The 21,229-nt window shown below is 48.6% G+C and overlaps 11 protein-coding genes across 11 annotated transcripts; 6 read left to right on the forward strand and 5 right to left on the reverse strand.

Moving 5' to 3' along the window:
* Nucleotides 1-45: 45 nt before the first annotated feature.
* Nucleotides 46-1,303, reverse strand: FOBCDRAFT_298528 (uncharacterized protein). The gene is made up of 2 exons (XM_031190154.3): nt 1,143-1,303; nt 46-1,093 (listed from the first exon to the last, which is right to left on the reverse strand). The coding sequence occupies exons 1-2, from the start codon at nt 1,294-1,296 to the stop codon at nt 138-140; spliced, it is 1,110 nt and encodes a 369-aa protein (XP_031034139.2). The 5' UTR covers nt 1,297-1,303; the 3' UTR covers nt 46-137.
* A 386-nt stretch (nt 1,304-1,689) lies between these two features.
* On the forward strand, nt 1,690-2,910 carry FOBCDRAFT_52642 (DNA-directed RNA polymerase III, subunit Rpc31). The gene is made up of 2 exons (XM_031190155.3): nt 1,690-1,976; nt 2,059-2,910. Exons 1-2 carry the CDS (start codon nt 1,857-1,859, stop codon nt 2,734-2,736), a joined length of 798 nt encoding a protein of 265 aa, XP_031034140.2. The 5' UTR covers nt 1,690-1,856; the 3' UTR covers nt 2,737-2,910.
* Nucleotides 2,911-2,992: 82 nt separating this feature from the next.
* Nucleotides 2,993-4,908, reverse strand: FOBCDRAFT_52645 (uncharacterized protein). The gene is made up of 3 exons (XM_031190156.3): nt 4,761-4,908; nt 4,066-4,626; nt 2,993-4,017 (listed from the first exon to the last, which is right to left on the reverse strand). Exons 1-3 carry the CDS (start codon nt 4,829-4,831, stop codon nt 3,219-3,221), a joined length of 1,431 nt encoding a protein of 476 aa, XP_031034141.2. The 5' UTR covers nt 4,832-4,908; the 3' UTR covers nt 2,993-3,218.
* A 191-nt stretch (nt 4,909-5,099) lies between these two features.
* FOBCDRAFT_231477 (Fip1 motif-domain-containing protein) lies at nt 5,100-6,620 on the forward strand. The gene is made up of 4 exons (XM_059609862.1): nt 5,100-5,338; nt 5,390-5,442; nt 5,502-5,734; nt 5,788-6,620. Exons 1-4 carry the CDS (start codon nt 5,174-5,176, stop codon nt 6,321-6,323), a joined length of 987 nt encoding a protein of 328 aa, XP_059465829.1. The 5' UTR covers nt 5,100-5,173; the 3' UTR covers nt 6,324-6,620.
* On the reverse strand, nt 6,553-7,556 carry FOBCDRAFT_189753 (uncharacterized protein; the record flags this gene model as incomplete). Its single annotated transcript, XM_031190161.3, has 1 exon — nt 6,553-7,556. The coding sequence occupies exon 1, from the start codon at nt 7,474-7,476 to the stop codon at nt 6,553-6,555; it is 924 nt and encodes a 307-aa protein (XP_031034146.2). The 5' UTR covers nt 7,477-7,556.
* Nucleotides 7,557-8,157: 601 nt separating this feature from the next.
* Nucleotides 8,158-9,032, reverse strand: FOBCDRAFT_298530 (uncharacterized protein; the record flags this gene model as incomplete). Its single annotated transcript, XM_059611934.1, has 3 exons — nt 8,158-8,654; nt 8,721-8,851; nt 8,899-9,032. The coding sequence occupies 3 exons, from the start codon at nt 9,030-9,032 to the stop codon at nt 8,158-8,160; spliced, it is 762 nt and encodes a 253-aa protein (XP_059465830.1).
* A 335-nt stretch (nt 9,033-9,367) lies between these two features.
* Nucleotides 9,368-10,778, reverse strand: FOBCDRAFT_52657 (peptidase M50B-like-domain-containing protein). The gene is made up of 2 exons (XM_031190163.3): nt 10,332-10,778; nt 9,368-10,280 (listed from the first exon to the last, which is right to left on the reverse strand). The coding sequence occupies exons 1-2, from the start codon at nt 10,527-10,529 to the stop codon at nt 9,666-9,668; spliced, it is 813 nt and encodes a 270-aa protein (XP_031034148.1). The 5' UTR covers nt 10,530-10,778; the 3' UTR covers nt 9,368-9,665.
* A 798-nt stretch (nt 10,779-11,576) lies between these two features.
* On the forward strand, nt 11,577-12,616 carry FOBCDRAFT_231480 (S-adenosyl-L-methionine-dependent methyltransferase). The gene has a single exon (XM_031190164.3). It carries the CDS (start codon nt 11,628-11,630, stop codon nt 12,354-12,356), a length of 729 nt encoding a protein of 242 aa, XP_031034149.1. The 5' UTR covers nt 11,577-11,627; the 3' UTR covers nt 12,357-12,616.
* Nucleotides 12,617-13,714: 1,098 nt separating this feature from the next.
* On the forward strand, nt 13,715-16,021 carry FOBCDRAFT_144324 (uncharacterized protein; the record flags this gene model as incomplete). Its single annotated transcript, XM_059608181.1, has 2 exons — nt 13,715-14,923; nt 14,996-16,021. 2 exons carry the CDS (start codon nt 13,715-13,717, stop codon nt 16,019-16,021), a joined length of 2,235 nt encoding a protein of 744 aa, XP_059465831.1.
* Nucleotides 16,022-17,776: 1,755 nt separating this feature from the next.
* On the forward strand, nt 17,777-19,324 carry FOBCDRAFT_231482 (uncharacterized protein). Its single transcript, XM_031190168.3, has 3 exons — nt 17,777-18,074; nt 18,152-18,507; nt 18,561-19,324. The coding sequence occupies exons 1-3, from the start codon at nt 17,874-17,876 to the stop codon at nt 19,147-19,149; spliced, it is 1,146 nt and encodes a 381-aa protein (XP_031034153.1). The 5' UTR covers nt 17,777-17,873; the 3' UTR covers nt 19,150-19,324.
* Nucleotides 19,325-19,911: 587 nt separating this feature from the next.
* Nucleotides 19,912-21,179, forward strand: FOBCDRAFT_231484 (glutathione S-transferase). The gene is made up of 2 exons (XM_031190169.3): nt 19,912-20,773; nt 20,834-21,179. The coding sequence occupies exons 1-2, from the start codon at nt 20,183-20,185 to the stop codon at nt 21,026-21,028; spliced, it is 786 nt and encodes a 261-aa protein (XP_031034154.2). The 5' UTR covers nt 19,912-20,182; the 3' UTR covers nt 21,029-21,179.
* The last annotated feature ends 50 nt before the right edge of the window (nt 21,180-21,229 follow it).

Here is a 21,229-nt window from a genome sequence, read left to right on the forward strand (position 1 = left end):
AAAAGTATGAGGAGATAAAAATTTGATATCTTTTTATTGATATGCTGATCTAAAGCACTTGGGTAGAACAACTGGCGCCTCCTTAGTTCCATGTTCTTTCTTTCTTCGTTCCTAAACTCCGTCGAGATCATATGCGCCTAGTCGAGGATTCGACTGATGTACCTAGCCAATGGTTCTGCCTCCTCCTGTATGGTCCGATCTGGAAGCGTTCTCAACGCCTGCTTGAGTTCCTGATCTTGTGAAGTCGCCGCCTTGACAACATTTCGCACAATAGCATCCTTATCCGCCGAGTCTCCTGCAATTCTCATGATGCTCACGAATGACTCGTAAAAAACGATGAGAGTTTGATGCATGAGCACGTCGCTTGTGTCCACCATGCTCAGCGCTGCCCATTGAAGTAGTCCATGCCCGATGGACTCATCGGCGTACTCAGGAAGAGGGAACAGGTCTGGGAATGGGGATATGGCCATGGCGCGGGGGTGAAGAGCTGTAAGACGGGGAATGAGTCGAAGAAGGCGATCTTGCGCAAAGGTTGCTTGACGGTTGATGATCGCAGGACGGCATAGTGAGACAATGAGTTCGAGGTAATGGCGATCCCAGATGACTAAACGCCAGAGACTGGCGTGGCCAGGAATACGGCGCTTGATGAGCTGTGTTTCTGCTGGGCTGGCACCATTCACGCCGTTCGACATGGTCGTGTCAGGAATGATGTCGCAATCTGTCTCTAGCAAACTGCCCAGTACTCTGGTAGATCGCCCACCGACATCTGCATCCGGAGAGCTCAGCCATATCCGAAGGAGCTCCTCGACGACCTCGGGCAACGAAGCCAGGGAATCAACCTCTGCAGGACTGCTGGCGGCCTTCTGAATGATGTTGAGAGCGAGTAAATTTGCGCCAGGAAGCGGTGATTGGAGAGCAGAAACAAGAGATTCGGCACCGCCGAGTGATAGGCACTGCGTGAAAGAGAAGGGAGAAAGAAGCTTGGTGGTCAGGGAGAAGACGACGCTGAGGCTTATAGGATCTTGAGTGGTGGTCTTTAGGAGAGACATGAGCGGAGGGAGTAGAGTTGGCTGAATGATAGGGATGTTTGAAGCTGTAGTCAGTCAGCGCCTAGAATTCCTCAGTGGTTGATGATTATTTACGTGTGAGTTGGAGCTCAACATCGTCAAAGAGCTTGTTGTTCAGTGGTGCCGATTCATTTCCTGGCTCATGAAGTTCAGTGAGATGGGAGAGTAATTCTGCCAGGCCAGTGACAGGAGCGCCATCGCTATTCTGGGGCACGACTCTCTCAGACATGTTTTCTTTATATGATGTCGATGAATACACCAGGAGGTTCGCAAGGTGTGGATTGTGGTTGTAGCTAATGTCCGTGTAGATGATTGCAGTGGATGTAAGCTGCAAGTTCACGGAGGGGTACGTAGTCTAGGGAGCCTGAAGGGAACACCACGTAACATATCGACCGTTGAGAGATGCATCTAGAATTTCTGTGACTGCAAATTTAGGTACAAGCATTCAATGTACTGAAAATTCAGTTATTTTTCCATCGTCTAACATTGATGCTTCTGTAGAATAAAATGCAGTCATACTCGTCAACTACAACGCCTGCTCAGCGGGGCATCGTCATGGCGGAGTAAATTCCGCCCTCTCTTTTTTCTGTCCGGCGCATTCAGCAGAACTTACTATGGTACACCCCGCAAAAAATCATTCTGCGTCAAACCTCAATCGCGAATAGTAACGTCAGCTCTATAGCTACAATCACAATCAGCCTTACTCGACCCGCCATATAAATATCCCCTCGGTCTTCGAATTGGCTCTAAAACCACGATAGAACCACCACATTCGACGCGAGCACTCCAATGTCTCGAGGTGGTCGAGGAGGTGGCCGTGGTGGACGCGGCGGCGGCAGAGGTGGAAGGCCTAATGTGCCCTGGGATACAGGCGATGAACCTGATGCGCGACCATCTGAGCTATTTCCCGTATGTTCTTGTCTTCTGTGCTCTATCTCAAAGCGCAAGAAGAATTGTGACTCATAGTGACACATCGCTGACTTACAAATAGCCATACCTCGTCCCTACTCCCCGAGAACTCGCCTCGCACGAAAAAGCAGCCGTACAACACTATCTTCTACTACGGCATCAAGTCCACGCCTCTCCTCTATACACATCCAAGCGCACAGCTCTCAATGATCCAACAGCACCCCGCAAACACTACGGCCAGGCACAGAAGAATGCCCGCTTCGGCATCAAGAGCAAGGCCTCTTTAGACCCCTTTACCGCCGTGCCTACCTACTCCCATAAGTTCGTTCGCGAGGAACGTGCTCTTCCAGATTGGTCCAACCGTCCAGTATGTCGCGAGCTCTTCCCCATGGAACTCTACGAAACCATCGACGCTGCATCTGCCAACGACGGTGGCCTTCCAGGCGGTTTCAAGCGCCGGAAGTTGGAGCTCAGCAGCGTTAGCGCACTTCCTAGTGCAGAGGAAGCTTTTGGCATGGGAGGCGATGGTGAAGATGAGATGCAGGGCCGCAATCTCCTTGAACGGTTACAGGCGCTCAAGGAAGAAGAGGGCGACGAAGCAGGCGATCTTGAGGACGAAGAAGGCATGGAAGAGGAAGAGCAGGATGAAGTTTACGACGACGAAGATGCGGGTGATTATGACGCTGAGAATTACTTTGACGGTGGTGACGAGTTTGACGACTATGGCGATGATGGCGGCGATGGAGAAGGGACTTACTAGTTGGTCACTGAGTGTTTTCATAAGGATAACAAAAAAGAGTATTTTGGAGAAGGCGCAGCGATCATTTGTATATATATATATATCACGGCACACCATTGGTTTGATACCCAAGCCCGCCATCTTCGTGGTCGTGGCAGATAATGAACTTGACAGATTTGGATCAACCTCGCGATGTTGGTCTTGTATCCCAGTGAAGCTCAAACCATGAGATTTTTGGGTATTTTCAGATGTTCTTTAACCCCCCCTCCCCGATTCTCAACAGTGTTAGCAGCTTTTTCTTTTGTCAAGTAATATTCATACATGTCGTAAGGTTGTATCCTCACTAAATCTCCTGCTACAGTTGACAACACCGTATCCTACGCGTCGCCCAAATAATGCTTCTTTGGCCCTTTGTCTTCAAACATGAAATGGACTCTTGCAATGTCCAACAGGTTGATATTACCGCAGCGCGTCCCTCTCCTTATCATTTATGCCGTCGTCTTCTACGCATTCATGCCCATAGCGTAAACTCCACTGTCCACAATCCCGGCCTGGAGGCGCGATAGCCTTTCTCGGGTGTCGGCAATCTGTCCAGCCTGGGCAACAATCGCGCTTCCCGTATCCCTGAGTGCCAATAAAACCTCGTTCAGTTGATCCTGGACGACTACGCTGCCTGCGCTACGGTCGCGTAGTGCTCGAATTTGCTCATAAAGGCCATTCTCAACACCAGGCATATCTCGCTCAATATCACCGCGGTACTCATCGAGGCGAGCCTTGTACTTTTCAATATCGTCACAAATACGGTTGAAGTAGGTGATCAGATCTTGGGCGTCTGCATGTGTCGACGCAGCATCTGCGCCCCCGGAATCAGCAGCTGGAGCCTGACTGGCGAAAAGACCTGTTTGGTGATAGTGTGTCGGGAGTTTAAGGTTGTCGGCGCCTCGGAAGCATAGTCGGGCATCAGCGGCGTTCTTTCGGGTTTGATCCTGGAGAGCTTTGACGGTCTGGATATCGTTGTTGAGGGCAACTTGAACCGTTCGGAACTTTGACTCGACAAACTTTACGTCTAAGCCCAGTTGCTCAATATCCTTCTCGTGCTGGGGCATGAACTCGCCAATCTCGTCTCTCATCTTGATAACTCGTTGGATGCCCAGGTCCAGCAACGCAATTTCATCTTGTACGGGCTTAGCGAGGTCATCGAAGCGGGTACGTGGGCGGATGCTGTCGTAGTTGATTTGAACGGCCGAGACTTGGTTTGTGGATTGACCTAAGGTGTTGTTCTGCTGAGGCTGTGTTTGACCACTGCTGAAAATTAGTGACTGTCATGACAAGGAGCTCCAAGTAACTTACAACAGAGTAGTACCTGTAGCGGGCTTTGCTTGAGATTGTCCGAAAAGCCCTCCTGTGTTGCTCTGTGTATTTGTTGCTGTAGATTGGCCGAACAGACCTGTGCCTGTTTGTTGAGGCTGCTGAGTTTGATTTTGGGTAGATTGCCCGAAGAGGCTGGTGCCGGTTGTTGTAGGTTGCGCAGTGTTTCCTAAATTTCCCCAGTGAGCTCCTGAGATTTGTGGCTTCTGACCAAACAGACCAGTTCCAGTCTGCTGCTGACCTTGTTGTTGGGTGTTGTTGGTGGCAGTGTTGCCAAAGAGCCCAGTACCTGTGCCCTGCGTCTGTTGAGTGTTTGTTGCGCCGGCAGCGCCAAAGAGACCACCGCCAGCTGCGGGCGTAGTTGTTGTCGCTGTCGTCGACTGTCCAAACAGATTGCCTGTTGCAGGCTTTTGCGCAGCGTTGCCAAAGAGAGACATGGTGCCCGTTGCGCCTGGCGCTGTTGTTGTGTTGGCGGTGGGCGTAGAGGTGGTAGAAGAACCGAAGAGACTACCAGCAGCAGAGGGCTTAGAAGCGGCAGTTCCGCTGTAGAATGGAGTGCGCCGGTTAGCAAGAAGAGGTCGACGAGGTTGCAGACGAGATGAAGGTAACGGGCTGAGTGAGGTTGGGTTGGGTGGATATGATGGTGAATGATTGTTTTGTTAGAGTGTGGAGCTTACAAGGCGTTAGCAGCACCAGTGTTGATGCTTAAACCACCTGCTGGGCCGCTTGCTGAACGGATCAATGACATACTAAGGGCGAAAATAAAGCCCTTTGATTGAATGCGACAGTGGCTACAAAGTTAATTTCACGCGATCTACCCGTGTTTTGACGCCGCGACACGACAAAAAAGTCTCCAAGCTTCTTGGAGAAGATGGCGCTTGGACCATTTTGGCCTCCGGTGAGGCTCGGTGAGTGCGCCTGGAGCTACGGTGAGTCGAGTTCCGGAGAAATGCGGCGCCGAGCGACCAATAGCTGCTTTATTGTGAGAGCTTGAGCTTGACGTCTACATATCAACTCTCGATATTGACCAATTCTAGTCGCAACTACTTAATTTTACACCTGCCAACTTCTTGTTGCCAGAATCGCAAACATGGATATCGACGATGATGATGATTTTTATGTGCCAGATGAGCCAAAGACCGAGACCGCAGCTCCAGAGGATAAGAAGCCAAAAGCAGATGATTTAGAAGAAGGCGAAGAAGAGGATGAGGGTGCCGCTATGGATGAGGACGATGACTCTGATGAGGATGACTCGGTATGCGATCTGCGACACCTCTAACACACACCAACTGACAAAACTTCTTAGGACATCGACATCATCACAGAGCGCAAAGATGGCACAAAACCAGCTCCACCACAGTACGCAATACCTTCATGCACCGGTTCTTGACGTTACTAACCGGCTTTTCCAATTTCAGACAGTCCAAATATAGTGATATTCGAAATATCCCCCAAAGAACAGCTTCAAGCGATGTGCCAACACAACCTGCGCCAGCACGGAAGGACTCCGAATCACGACCATCGGTTAACGTTGCTGCGCCAAGCGCCGACAAGACTTCTGCTGCGGCATCTAAATCAACGATCGACGTGAACGCAAACCCGATTCATCCTGGGACGGGGAAGCCTATCACCCAGGTCAACATTGACGAAGGTTAATAACACTACCGATTGTTGTCGCGCAAATACTAACATGAGCAATTCAAGACCTACCAGACAGTGACAAGCCATGGCGGAAACCTGGTACCGATATCAGCGACTACTTCAACTACGGCTTCGATGAGTTCACATGGGCGCTTTACGCTTCCAAGCAAGAGACCGTTCGAGGAGAATTTGGAGCTGATGTCTTTGCCCAGAACAATAAGAAGATGATGGAAGACTTCAACATGATGATGATGGGCGGTATGGGTATGCCAGGAGGAGGCAACTCGGGTGCTCAGCAAGGGGGAATGCCTGGCGGAATGGACGGTATGCCTCCTGAAATGCAAGCCATGATGCAGCAGATGATGGCTTCAGGTATGGACCCAAGCCAAATGGATCCCAGTCAGATGAACGCCATGTTCTCGGGTATGCAAAATGCTGGAGGAGCGGGTGCACAAGGCGCACAGGGTGGCCAAGGGGGTAACTTTGGTGGTGGTTTCGGTGGCAACCAAGGTGGTTTTGGATATGATCAAACTATGTCTGGAGGCGGAGGCGGAGGCCGGGGAGGATTTGGGGGTCGCGGACGTCGTGGAAGATGGTAGTTGGCTCCTCTCTGAAGCCACCCCTCTGAATTTCCACAGACCAAAACTGATGGGCTTTGTCGATTTGTTAATGGGAGGACCTGGCGTTGGGGCATATTGCCGATAGGCATGGGACCATGATAGATTGGCTCTCTTCACGAGCTACTCAGAAGGACGAGTAATCATTTGAGTGTAGGCTTGAATACACTTCTTGAACTTGTCTCTGTATGTGCAGATTATACCCAAATAACTAGTTAAGCTTCACTTCAACAATCTTCGCTGGCTCTGTCTTTCCATCCACAGGCACTGCATTTGCTCCAGAAGTCGAAACGTACAGAACTCCCTCATCCTCACCAAACACACATGCTGTTGAGCCTGCAACATCGAACGCCTTTGCTGAGCCTGCCACTACCGCAGCCTCTCCACCAGTAGCGGGGATTCGTACCACCGTGTTGGATATGTTGGTGCACACGTACATGGTACCATCGCGAGCTAGAGCGAAATCATCCGCGACAAGCCCTGGCGCAAGCGTTTCAACGGAACCTGCAGCCTGGACTTCTTGCGTAACGGGTACACGGTATACACAGAAACGGCTTGTCGTTGTGTAATAGACGTAAGTTTGCTCTGAGAAGCGATAGACTTTGATACCATTAAGGCCAACTTGGAAAGGGGCTTCAGCTGGAATTGTAAAGGTGTTGTCTTCCAGGGTAACGTTGTATGATCCTGTAGCAACACTGAGCTTGTATACTTTGCCATAGAGGCAATCTGTGACGAGCGCAGTGTTTTCATCCCATGTAGCTATGCCGTTGACCATGCCAATCTCAGGCATATCAGCTATCTTGGTCACCTTTGCCTGTTCGCCAGCAAGATCTGCGAGCCAAATACTCCATGATCCAGGTTTAGGTTTGGCACCTCCGATCATGTCAAATGAGCCTGCAGCTACCGCGAAGATATCAGGTTTGAGACAACAGATGCCAGTGAGTGCCGGGTTCGGGACGTCATCTGGAAGGGGGATGCGTAGGGTCTTGGAGCCAGTTGATTTCTCAGGATCAATCTCCCAGACCTCGGGGATATCGAGGCGAGTTGCCAAGATAGTTCCGCTGGATCTGAGAGTGATGTTCTCAAACCACGTTGGCTGGGAGTCGAGTTGGAAAATAGTTCGAGTATTGGACATATTTTCAGTGTTATGTTGTGAACAGCTCCTCGAAGGTTTGGCTCGTTCAGCTTGTCGTATCTTTTAATACTGAATTGCTGCATGTAACAATTGCCTTTGCTTATCCACTGGGTAAGCAGGTTGCCACATCTCTTATTACACAGTCAGCCCAAGTAAGACCTACGCATGAGATAAAGGACTGATCACCAATAACAGATATTTATAAACCAATAAGAGGATTGATCCCTCCAGGAGTCAACATAGCTTCTGTAGCAATAATACCGGCTTTCGTTTAAAGAGCAGAGGGTTATTCCATACAGGATGAAGATATAAAATGAGCCTTGACGGAGCCATGACAATGGGGCAAGGGTTTCTGGTCCTTTCCAGGGTCTATATTTACAATTAATTATTATTTATTATTCTGTTAAATATTTTTCAGGGAATCTCGAGTTGCGATGCTCCGGATGACGAGAATCTGACACAAAATGAACCCGCGGAGAATTGACAAGTCCTCGTTGCTAACCCAAATCATTGCTATGGCAGCTATTAATTCAATTCAAAGAATATCTCATTGCCAGGCATATAGGTATTGATAATCGGCTCAATCAACACATCACTTGTCCTGATTAGATTATCACAATTCATTCTACATCTCAGCACATCAGGATAGGGCTCACAGCGAGCAATCCTCTTCTATTTGACCTATTCGAATCTCAGTCTCTGAGTGAATCTGAAGTTCTGCTCACACCAAGCTTCAAGTTCCTTCCCACCAAAGCGAGCTGAACCAGCCTTGTACACCACATCTCCATCGTTAAAGACACAGACATAAGACTTTCCATCAGCCACGTTCAATGCCAGTGCATTGATAGATACCTCTTGATCCTGTTTCTGACGTAAAATCGGCCCCAAGTTGGCATATTGACCCTTGAGGTCGAATCTGAAGCGAGAGTCCCGATACTGCGCAACCCAAGCGTCACCAACACCAAGCCATAGACTGTCTACAGCAGATCGAACCGCGTCAGATGTGACTTGTAGGGCTTGTCGAACTATCTCATGAGGAAGCTCCCACTTCTCGGTTCCGTCGTCTACACGAGTGTAGAAAGTCTTGTTAGGACCGAGATATAGGAATGATGGGCGTTCAACATCATGTTCTGTATAAAGATCTGAGATCTCCCCATAATCCTCAAGCTCAGAACAGTCTGTCCTTGGTGGTCAGTCAATTCAATTACAACAAAAGGAATACCACTTGCTTCTTGCGGCAATACTCCCCCGAGTATAACGAAGACACTGGAAGAAGTGTGGATCGGGACCAAGAATGATGTATGCAGTCTTGCCGGACCCCGTTCGATGATCAAAGTCAAGCTTTGGTTGATTTGCCATCCCTCTATGAACTCGGCTTCCTCACATGTCAGCAGCAGTGATACTACCAGTCTGTTGACTCACCCGTAACTTCTCGCTGGGCCACTGAAGAAGTAGCTCTCTCCTGCGAGGCTTACGGTGGCAGTTTCATGCGAGAAGTCTTCTCGCTGCGTTGGTCGACCGATAGAGGTACCGGGAATAGCATGGCTCCCGGACATCTTGTAAAGTTGTTGTGCAATAAATAAGTTGCAAATCGACTGGAATATCATGGAGGAACAGCCAGTATTTATAGACTTGACGTGGCAGAGGTACCAGTAAATATGTTTCCGCAGTTGATTGCTGGCACGTACCACCTTTCGTGTTTCATGAGGCTAGAGAATGGCTTTGCTACAGTTACAATGGTACTGAAAGCGGATTGTCAGACTCAAACGAGTTGTGAAAGGACCGACTGTGTCTGAATAGGGGCATATCGTGGAAGTTTTATTCTTAGCGAGACCTCATGTTTGCTGAATGCAATTCCACGCCATACTCCTTTGACATTGCAAACATTTCCGAATCTGGTCTGACCGGTCTTTGTGATGTAATTGTATTTGATTATTTCTGTAGTAAGGAAGAATCGGCTTCCAATGGGTATCAATGCAAACTCGCCGCTAAACGCTGGGCATTTGTAACACGTAGTTGTGCTCAAACTACCACCTGGCCACCCAACCTATTTTCGTTATCATAACGAGACGTTTCCAAAGGTCTGCACTAGCTACAATCTCCAGAAGATTCCACGCCTCCGTGTGTATACAGCCAACAAACATGAAGTTTTGGTCATATCCTCAACCAAACATTACCAATCTTGTGGCTTAGGTAGGCATAAACTTCTGTGAATCCTTCTCTTGCTGGGCAAATGATTGCGAAAAAGCTGCCAAACCAGCAACAATGCCAGCTGCCATGAAAAGGACCGAAATAATACCCCAGATGACACCCCAGCACTGCGATGAGCCGCCATATCGCTTTGCGAAAACACTCGCGTCGGACTCGTTGACTTTGCGCAGGATCAGATCGTCGCAAATATCCCACACGCTGTACAACGAAGACATGACGCCAATGAATAGGACGACGAAGCGCAGCGCTTGGGCGTGTTCGATGAACCAGCAAGCGATGAGGAGTCCAACCGCGAGAAGAACAGTCACAATGGTAAGCCAATCACGTTTTCCCCACCAGAGCGTTAGTAGGAAGCAAACGCCGAGCACGATACTGGCGACTTTGCTGGCGACGATGTTGAAACCGCAGAAGATGAGTAGTGCGCCGATGATGGAAGAACCGAGATAGCCAGCGGGTAGTGTCAGGCCTTGTCTGCCGCCTATGAAACGTGTCACGCCGCCTTCGTTGGGATCAAGAGTGATTGACTTGACATGGCCACCTGTGAGGAGAGCAGTAAAGGCGTGGCCAAACTCGTGAAAGGCGATGACCAGCATCTGCACATGTTAGTAATTGAATTGGTGACTGTTTGATGCCAAGGGACATACCTTGAAGGGCCAGAGGATCATGCGGACGTAAGGAACGTTCCATAGGATAGCGATAACCACAACATAGACGCCGATGATGCCCAATGTGACTTGCTGTGTGTGAGTTGGGTTCTGGAGATCGCGTCTGGTCAGGGTGTTGATGGTGTTTTCAGCTGTATATTCCAAAGCCAGCGACGAAGGATCCAGGTGCGGAGCCATGGTGAATTCTTTGATTGTTTGAGAGAATCTCTATCGAATTGGGGTTTACAGGCGAGAACCTAATTGCGACTGACTGTAGAGGCCTATAGGATAGTGGAGGTGGATGGCCGTTATTGTTTACTCGAATCGCAAAGTCAATAAACGAGAGAGATGACTTTGAAGCAATGGAAAACGAATAGAGTCAGGTTGTGATTGTTAAAAGACGGATTTTTATTGAGCCAAGTTCCCCTCCATCGATTGACATTTGGCAGTAGGCGCCTCGTAAGCCGCCGCTTCACGACGTCTCTTGGCTTGAATCCAATTCCTTGGTGTTGACGCGGCATTCCGGGGCGGAGCTGAAACAGCGCCTCGCTCTAGAATGTGGCTGGAAATGACTGCCATTGGTTGGTATTAATAGGGGACGGGGTTGCTAGGGAACACCCTGGAGATACTCCATTAAAACTTTGACGTGACTACGTCATTGAAGAGGCACACGACCTTGAATAAAGATGATCAAGGGTCCTTCTAAAAGTCGGCAATTAACGTTTGTTTATTCGGAGACAATGGACCCCTGTTTCTATTTTCTTTCTACAGTTTATTCTAGACTAGACCCGAGTCACGCTACAAGAAATGCTATAAGAAAAATGCCATTCAACTTGGTGACATCTTCCTGAGCATCAGGTATATCCAATCATCTCAGTCATGGGAGACCGCTGCTTCTTTGACGCGCGCTTCATGATACGCATAGGTACACAGCACAGTGGCCGGTTATTAATTTCCTCCTGGCGGTATTATTCTCGAGAGAGTTTTATACAATAGTGATAGCCATCATGACAATAGCGGCAAGCAGTGCCAGTCTCTTATTGACAACTTGCCCATTAAGCTAGCATCCATCTTTCTCACGGAAAAACATCAACATGAAGCTTCCAACTCCTTCTAGGTCGCCCCATCTATCACTGCCAACAGTCCCAGTTCTGTGGGCCCAGATAACGAACCAACAGCCAGGATTTGTGCAAAAAACAGACATTGTCATGATACCGCAGAGCAAGGACCTTGCTGACCTCCATCGATACCTCAGCTAAGCGGCTCTACTAAACAAAAAATACTACGTTAAAAGCCATGGCACCCGCACCACAGATCCCACCCATACCGACCTCACCAAGCATCTTCCAAACCACACACAGCGCCTTAGCCTTTATAATGGCCTCCGATTTCGAGAAACAGAGCTACTGGCACAAGCGCTTCTCGTCCGAAAAAGCCTTCGAATGGCTTCTTCCGTCGGCTGATTTTATGCCGTTGGTAAAGCCCGTTCTCGACCGGCTTGACCCGGCCACGGCCCGCATCCTCCACATCGGCTTCGGGACAAGCGACCTGCAGAATCATTTCCGGTCACGGGGCTTCCGCGATATTCTCAACGTCGACTATGAACCACTCGCTATTGATCGGGGTCGCGATCTCGAAGAGCAAGCTTTTGGAGATGTTCAAATGCGATATGATGTACAAGACGCTACACAGTTAGATCTGTGCGAGAAGTTTGATCTTATTGTTGACAAAAGTACGGTTGATGCAATTTCATGTGGTGGTGAGATGGCGCTGCGGCGGATGGCTGCCGGTATTAAGCGTTGTCTTGCGGATGGTGGCGTTTGGATCTCGTTCAGTTATTCAGCCTACCGATTTGACCTGGATGACTTTCCGTTTGACGTTGAGGTCCTTGCCAAAGTCTTGACTCAGAAAACGTTGCCGAATGATCCAGATATATACCACTGGTGTTATCTTCTTCGACCGAGAAGAGACACGGCTCCGGATTCGCCTATAAGTACGGACGACAACCCTGCGGGAGAAGGCTGAGACGATAGTGTGCCTGTCAAACGAAAAATGGCCATATAATGCATTGCCCAGATGGAGTCCCATTGTATAAAACACTCAACTTCGACCTGATGATGCAGCAGCTGGCTGGATACTTCGCTTTCGTCCTGAATTGGACAACCCGCAGTTCTTAGACTTTCTTCCTGGTAACGAGACATTACTAATAATGTAATTAAAACTTGACACTCTTTTACGAAATGCCTGCAACCTCTTTTACTAGAAAGCGTTGATCGAACTTCACCCTCGGCTCGAGGGTAGCTATTCTCTGCTGGTTACATGGCCAGGCGACAGAATCCATGATGCCATGATGATCAAGAAAGCATCATTTCTTCCGACTTTCTCTCTTGGTAAGCATGAAGAAGAATTAGGCTCCTAGATTGCACATGTGAAATTCTCTCGAGTGTTTACGCGTTAGGTCTTGTGTGGAATATTTGGATCTTGGCACCACTTCTAAGTTTTGTTGTTCAGGTGTGCTGAAGTAATGCATGTACGTCTATCGAGTGCTATATAAGGCCGCGAAGAAGTATTATTGAAACGAAATATGGATTTGTTTGACCTAAGGCTTTGTTCTTCCTGGAATCGAAAATTTTGCTACATCTGGATTACTTCTGGGCAACATAGCCAACCGCATGTGAGCTTAGATCAGACATGCTTGTAAGGCGATTTAAACAACACAAAAGCGGTGACCGGATTAATAATTCCATCAGATACTCTTTCTGGAAGAGTTTCTTCAAGACAAGATCCAATCACCACTAGGTTCAAGGATATGCTCCAGATTGGGAAACCTTCTCAAACGTGCTCATTCCGTGCCAAGACCACAGGCATTCCCAGCCCAACGGTCTCAAGCACCATAAACGAGCCTATGAGGCTGTTGATGACAGACACTTACACTTCAAATAGCATGCATTTATTAGCTAAAGAGCGGGATGGTGGCCTTAAATCTGAGTTAATTTTATGCTTATCGCTACTACCTGCAGAAGCAGACACCACCAGCATGAACATTGTCGATCTTGTAAGAGATCGACATACTTCAGGTCAAGAGTTTAATCACTCTCAAGCATACGAAAGAACTGTCCTTCCATGAAAGCTTGATTCATTCTGACTTTGTGGTTCTATAAGAGTTGAACCTTGGGCATCCTAGTTATCCCAGTCAGTTCAGAGAAACAAGACCCAGATCATTTATTCTCTTCCACTTTGAATTGAGCAAGATAGACCCCTAGCCAAGACAAAAACTTGCTCACCGTGGCGTGTTATCACCCCAGCTCCCATCTACTCGTAAAGATTTAAAGATTGAATGCCCACCTCTGTGTACCTAGATTGTAGGATCACCTCCCAAAACTATGGCTCAATCAAAGAGAGTGGCTCTACCAGCCCTTCTAACACTATGTGCCATTGGCGTCCAAGCCGATGGCACAGGCCTTATTGGCTGGGGAAAGACAATGTACAACCCAACATGCTCCTTCGCCTGTCGACAAGTTATCCGAAAACAACAACTCTCCTGTACTCCTACCGAGTCGACCGAGAATCATGGGACAGCGCATAATCCCGTCACGACACCGCCCGATTGTTTTGTGGAAGACCATATCTTTCTTAAGACTATGGCTCTTTGCATAGACACATACTGTCCCCTCGCAGGGAATCCTTCTATGAGTCTGATCGAAGACTATTGGGCATCGCATCTTGGAACAGGAACTATTGGAAAGTATGACTATGTTCCGGTCATGTCGTATGAAGATGCTTTGAGTGCGGCCAGGGAAGACGAATCGATGGCTTCCCATAGCGCAAATTCGACGTCTGGTCACAACAGCGGTAGCCATCATAAGAAGAGAGCTGCTCTTTTCCCGCGCCATGGTGGCCACGATACATCTTCTCACGAAGGCCTAGTAACCTTCAATGTGTCAAGTCCTTTGCCCGTCACCGCTGGCGGAACAGAGCCCCTCAACGAGACCAGCTTCATCGGCCCTGAGGACTGGCAACTCCAGTATAACTATCTCTATGACTTTGAGACCAACGAGGCTGGCCACACAACGATGACTATCACCATCACTCTCGTGGCCATCTGCCTCCCAGTTGTCCTCTCACTGTTGAGATTCATACCCGGCCTGACTAAGAGCCGAGGATGGGCTTACTGGCAATCATTTCTGGTTGTCCCAGCGGCGTTTGGTAAGCGACATCGTGAGCCAACTGTCGCTGGCAATGTTCCCAACAGTGGACAGGCACTCTACATCGCCTTAATCAGCATTCTCAACATCCTACTCTGGCTCGGACCATATACAGTCCATCAACCTCAGGCTAGCTTTGCCTCCCTTAAGATGCAGACGATCAGCGTCGTAGGCAACAGGGCAGGTGACATGGCAATGGGTAATGTTGTGGCTTTGTTCCTCTTTTCAGCTCGCAACAATATACTTCTCTATGTCACGGACTGGAGCCATAGTACATATCTCCTGCTGCACAGATGGCTTGGATACTGGGCTATCTTCCATACGATTGTTCACTCTGCCATGCTTCTTGCCAACTATGTCATCCAAGGCACATACGAAGAAGAGCTGGTACGTGAGTACTGGATTTGGGGTATTGTAGGAACAGTGGCAGTGTGTGCGATATTGCCCTGCTCGCTACAGCCAGTCAGGCAGAAGATGTACGAGTTCTTTCTCGGATCGCACATAATCTTAGCTCTTCTCTTCATTATTGGATACTACTACCATATCTGGTATCTTTATGGGTACAATTGGGGCTACGAGATCTTTGCATTCGTGGCTGGAGGTATTTGGGGTCTCGAACATGTCGTTCGACTAGTTCGCATGGCTTGGCAAGGTAATCGAAAGGCAACCATCTCGACCATTTCAGATGTTGACGGAGAGTACATCCGAATCGAGATTGATGGGAAGCCTCTGGAGGGTGGTGTTGCGTATCTTGCTTTCCCTACGCTTTCGTGGCGTTTCTGGGAGACTCACCCCTTTTCTGTCGCATATTCTGGCTCATTGACTAGTGAGAACAGCCGTCAGCCATCGACAACTGGTGCCAAAGAAGAAAGTATGACAGTCTCACCTAGCTCTGAGACAGATGCTGAAAAGGCTGGTAATATCAATCAGAACACTTCAGTTGTTAGCGCAACTGAGGGGAGATCTACTGTCTTCTATGCTCGGGTCCGAACGGGCATGACCAAGAAACTCGCATCACGAGTATCTGGCCAGCAATCTGAAGCACTTCAACTTCGGGTGATCGTCGAAGGACCTTACCATCATTCCGGCCATATTTCACCTCAACTCTCACACTGCAAAGACATTTTGTGTATTGCCGGAGGTGTTGGCATCACAGCCTGTCTCCCATATCTTCGGCAAGGCGCTTCAGGCAATACAAAACTCTTCTGGTCGAGCCGCAAGAAAGGTCTTATCACAGCCCTAACACCGGCTCTTGCTGATCTGCCAAGGAGTGTACAGGTCGAAACCGTTGTGGGGGAGCGTTTGGGTCTTAGGGGCATCTTGACCCAAGAACTGATTAGAGCGCCAGATGATGGTGCGCTGGCGATTGTCATGTGTGGACCTCCCAGTATGGCTGATGAAGTGCGTAGAGACATTGTTGAGATTGTGAGGAGCAGCGCCTTATGCCGCGCCTATGTGCTCCTAGATGAAGCGTTTTCTTGGTAGTTTTGGTGGTGGTATGTCACTCAATTAAACAATCAAGATGACGATCTGCTCACTTCACGCGAGTTCTACACTACATTACCTAAATGATCTTGAATTAGAATTGTTCATCACTATAAGACTAGATGTCTTATGCAAATCGATCTTCATTTCATCATTTACCATTTTGCTAACATTAGGTCCAAGCTGGCGGGACTCAACTAGCCGTTATGAGAAACGCGGACCGAGCGGATATATCTACTTGAACTCTATTCAGAGACGTTCTCGTTTCAAGATGAACTTCTAGATCAAGCTAGATTATTTCGTGTCGCATTGACCTGTTTTGACGTAAACGTCAATTTCGGCATCGATAGTTACAAACCTTGAGTTGCACATAGCATGTTCTATAAAAGTTCCTGAGACCATCACCGTAAGCTATCGATGGGTGAATCTCCCATGTGGGATATTCTCGTAATCAGCATCGTACACTCGACTGAAGAGGTCAGCATCTGCATTTGATTGGTTCTGTGGTCAGCAAGTTCACGTTGGAGATCACGAGTGCGGCGTTGACCCGAGCGAATAATTGACAAATACCAAGAGCTAGATATGCCAGGTTCAGGTCCGGGTCAAGAGGAAGAATTCTCACGTTTTACCCCTGGCAGCTGCATCCTTGACATCCGATGACTTGAAGCTTGGCCCTGCAAAGAAGGACAGTACTACATGAGGTAGGTGATCAAGTTTGACATGCAGTGGCGTTAACAGCGCTCTGGAACCTCCTGTATATGAGACCACCTGCCTAATGTGTATTTTTCTTTATCATGATTAGGTACTCGTGGCGTTTGAATAGGCTATATGGCTTGGGCCCGAGTGACCGAACAACCACATGGCATCAAAGTATGTTCTGAAGTGTGAGTGCATGACTTGGCTTGACATGCAGATTGATTGACAGCTGAGGGAGCTGGTTAGAGTTCCCCGATAGCCGTTGGATCTACAATTACCCGACCATAAGAAGCAACAACAGAATTTTCTGATATATAAGATCTGTGTTATATGCCAACAGCTGTCAGAACGACAACCAATGATTCCAAGACCCAACGTAAAAAACGGACCGACCTCAACCAAACCTGTTGAGCCAGCTGCGAAACAAGTGCAGTTTCCAGTGCCCGTTGGTTCAAAGCCCTGGCCCTCCCTGCTACTCGGCTGTGACATCCCAGGCTCTGATCGTTCAATGATAATCGACTCTTTGAGGTAAAAAGCCTCGGCTGCTCTGTGGATCTGCTCCGCCCGGAAGCCAAACCTCGAATAGCCTAAGGCCCTAAAACCCCTCCAGCCCCAGCGTTAGCCCCGGCAGCTTGGTCCAGAGGAGGTAACTGAATGTCAAAATCCGTGGGTTTCCCCCGAAGCCCGGACGCCATTTCCATTTCTTTAGTGCCTGTCTCTCACTGAGCCCTTGCTCTGGAGATTTTTTTTTTTCAAGCCGCTAAACTAGGGTCCCCTGGCTCTTGCATTCGACCACTGACGATGGCGTCTTCTAGCGTAAGCCCTCCCATTCCCTTCTGTAAGCCATTAGCCATCACCAGGAACCCGCCGTCACGCGAGGCCGTAGGCTCGCAAGCAAGGTACGGTATAATCCACTCTTGGGTCTTAGCTTGGGCTCTTGGGCTTAACGACGAGGATCTCAAGGGTGTCAAGTTGCCCTTTACGGTTCCATGCGTGGAGGCGGGTCGACGCGGAGGCGAACGGCGAACCGTCTCTGCTCTCAGCTCACTAGAGTAGTTATAATCATGCTCCCTCTTCTTCTGACACCCGCTGCCGCGGGCCTCTCTCTTCTTGATCGTCTTGTGCATTTGATTTCACGATACCAGTGACAGACAATATGCGCAATCCACCACTGGAGGTGGTGGCCTCATGGCCCCCGCCAAACTATGACAACCCCGTTCATCGTGGGCCTACACTGCTCATTGTCGAGGTCACTATCATGTCTGTTGCCATTCTGACACTCATGGCCCGTTTGTACGTCCGCATATTCAAGGTGAACAAGCATGGACTCGATGACTGGCTGATGCTGGCTGCCATGGTAAATATTCCTCCCAACCTCGGCTGCATGTGCAACCCACGATGATCATCTCCAATGCTGACTTGTGGGACTTCCAGGTGTTTGGTATTGGTGTTACTGTCTGTGTCATTCTTGCAGCTCAGCTCTACGGCTGGAATATCCATGTCTGGGATCTCAAGAAGTCTCAGGCGGAAAATGGTCGAAAGGTTTCACTCGCTGCTCAGACACTCTTTCTATTTTCCTCGGGCCTGGCGAAGAACTCTATCCTCGTCTCGTATCTCCGTATTGCCCCGGCCAAATCTTGGCTTCGTCGTTTGACTTATGCCTCACTGATTCTTGTCACGTCGCTCATCTTCATTTTCCTTATTGTTCTTTGGACACAATGCAACCCAACCTCTGCATACTGGAAGCTGGACGGAGGTGACAGTTGCCGTCCTGAGGGACCTAGTGTACTGTAAGTCACTATCTCGAGTTATTCCTGATAATCACTAACTGTATGTCTTTTAGGAGCCAAGCCATTACCACTGTCATCACTGATCTCCTTGTCTGTGCCCTTCCTTTACAAACACTCTTCCACCTAAAACTGCCTTTCTCCCAACGAATGGCCCTCATTGTCGTCTTCTCTCTCGGCCTCGTCGTTGTCTTCGCGGCCTCTATGCGCGCATACTACACCCATTATGTTACCGATGAAACCTACGATGTCACCTGGCAGGGCTTCCACCTTTGGATCTGGACTGCCGTAGAGGCTAACCTTGGAGTCATCTGCGGCAGTGTACCAGCCCTTCGACCCCTATTCCGAAACATGTTTCGATCCAAGAGCAGCAGCTACTACAACAAGACGAACTCTCATGCCTACCCACCCGGCACAGCTCCAGGTGTTGTCACAGTCGTCACCAGCCCCAAGAAGAACTCCCGAAACTGGACCGATAGTTTACAACGAAACTCCAAGGGAGTTAGGATACAAGACGACCATATCGATATTGAAGGGGGATACAACGATGCTAGACGACAAAAGAGCTCAGATAGTGGAGCGTCGTCACTCGAGATGGACACGTGGCCACCGAGACCACAACCTAGGTCTTGGCCTACAAATTGACGAGGCATGATAATTTGACATATATTGGCGTTCTTGAAATTTGGGTGGGATTTGGATAAGCTTTACGAAGCAGGAATGGGCATCATGGATAAAGGTCTAGGCACCAAAAAAGGATTCAAACAGAACTTTGCTATACTTAGCACGACATGATGAAAAAAATTTCGTTTTGCCCAATTATTGATCCCTATTGCAAAGCTGAACGACATCCTCATCTACCGTCGAGTGCATAGAAGACGGGTCTAGCCATAACGAAAAAGGCAACTTCTGGAAACTTGGCCGTATACTTCTCTAGCCAATCGACATTTCACGACCACAGGAATTCTAATTAGCTGAAAGTCAAATTGCATGGGTAAAGCTTGATTGTATTAGACGTCAAGCCAAGAAATCGGAGATTTTGTCCATGTCGCAATGGACTTAGGTACCTATCTTGTGAAGACAAGTATTTATTCCTGGCTATGCCCTCAACGTCAGCAACACGAGATCAAATCATTCAGTGTGATGGATGGGCAAATAGACACTTGGCATCATACGACATGTGAACCAAATAGGTAGTGACATCAAACTACTGACGTTTTGTACATGATCTCATGTTGAGCTCCGACCCCGCCTATTCCATTCATCCCCACCCCGTCCGCGCCGTGCCGTCCGGCTTCAGCTCTGGGTCCTACATATCTATTCTCAGCCGAGTATGACACAATGGGAATGAGCAGTGAGTATCAGCAGAGGAGCCAGAAAGGACGTATAGCTCCAGCTATGAGAGGCCTTTAATAACAATGCATAATAAAATAAGGCTTACATCATCTTGACACATAGGATTGATTATTGTTTGCATTGAGAGGCTGGCTCGCAAAGGATGAACCCCACTCCTCCGCAGCCGATCCTGCATCCCGCTCCGATGCAGGTGAGCTGAACTGAGCTTCCTTCCTTCCTTGAGACCGTCGTGTTTATGTAACATCATTTCTCTAAGGGCTCCAGCTTCTCCTCACTTTCATCTTTGAATTCTTCCATCAACGCCTAAATAAGCATCACCATCATGTCTCAGCCAGATCCCAAGCGTGTGAAAACTGATGACGATGCTCCCTATGAGCTCATCTACTGGCCAGTCATTCCCGGTCGCGGCGAATTCGTCCGCCTCGTGTTCGAAGAAGCTGGTGTTCCATACTCAGACGTTGCACAGCACATAGAGAAGGGCATGAACGCTGTCAAGAGTCTTACTTCCACAGACAACATTGGCGATGAGCATAACCCGCCTGCTCTAGCTCCGCCAGCTCTCAAGCACGGCCATCTTCTCATTTCTCAGACGCCCAACATTCTTCTATACGTCGCTCCGAGGGTTGGTCTAGCGCCCAAAGAAGGAAACGGTGTGTATCATCTCAATGAGATTGTTTTGACGATCCTGGATGGCCTTGTCAATGAACTCCATGATACTCATCATCCTATCGCCATTAGTCTCTATTATGAGGACCAGAAGGAGGAGTCCAAGAAAAAGTCCAAGTATTTCATCAAGGAGCGCCTCCCCAAGTATTTCAAGTACATGCAGCGAGTGCTTGATGCCAAAACCAGTGGTGAGGGGCCATGGCTATATGGCGACAGCTTGACCTATGCAGACCTCGTGCTTTTCCAGGTGAGTGACATTTACACAATGACTGTCAAGCTGTTCTTCAAGTTGCTGACCACCCACCAGGCTGTCGATGGTACCAAGTTTGCCTTCCCCAAGTCTACTGAGGCATTGAAGAAGTCTGGTGAATACGACGGCGTTTTCAAGTTATATGACGCTGTCAAGGAGAGGCCCAACATTAGCAAATATCTTCAGAGTGACAGGCGCAGGAAGTACTCCGAAGGAATCTGGCGATATTACCCTGAGTTGGAGGAGGAATAGGCGAGAGTCAAGGATTTGCAAGTCTGACAGAAAAGCCACCCTATCACATTCAAGTCGAAGAAGTTCAAAAATGTAACATGTTTTTGTTGCCTGACAAAGACTCCAGAATGCTCCATAGAGAATACCCAAGGTTCCATTCCATTTACCCAGCCCAAACCGTGTATTGTATGCCCCCCCTCCCATTTATAATGACTTCATAAA

Source organism: Fusarium oxysporum, chromosome IX (genome assembly GCF_013085055.1).
Source record: "Fusarium oxysporum Fo47 chromosome IX, complete sequence".
Lineage (NCBI taxonomy): Eukaryota > Fungi > Ascomycota > Sordariomycetes > Hypocreales > Nectriaceae > Fusarium > Fusarium oxysporum.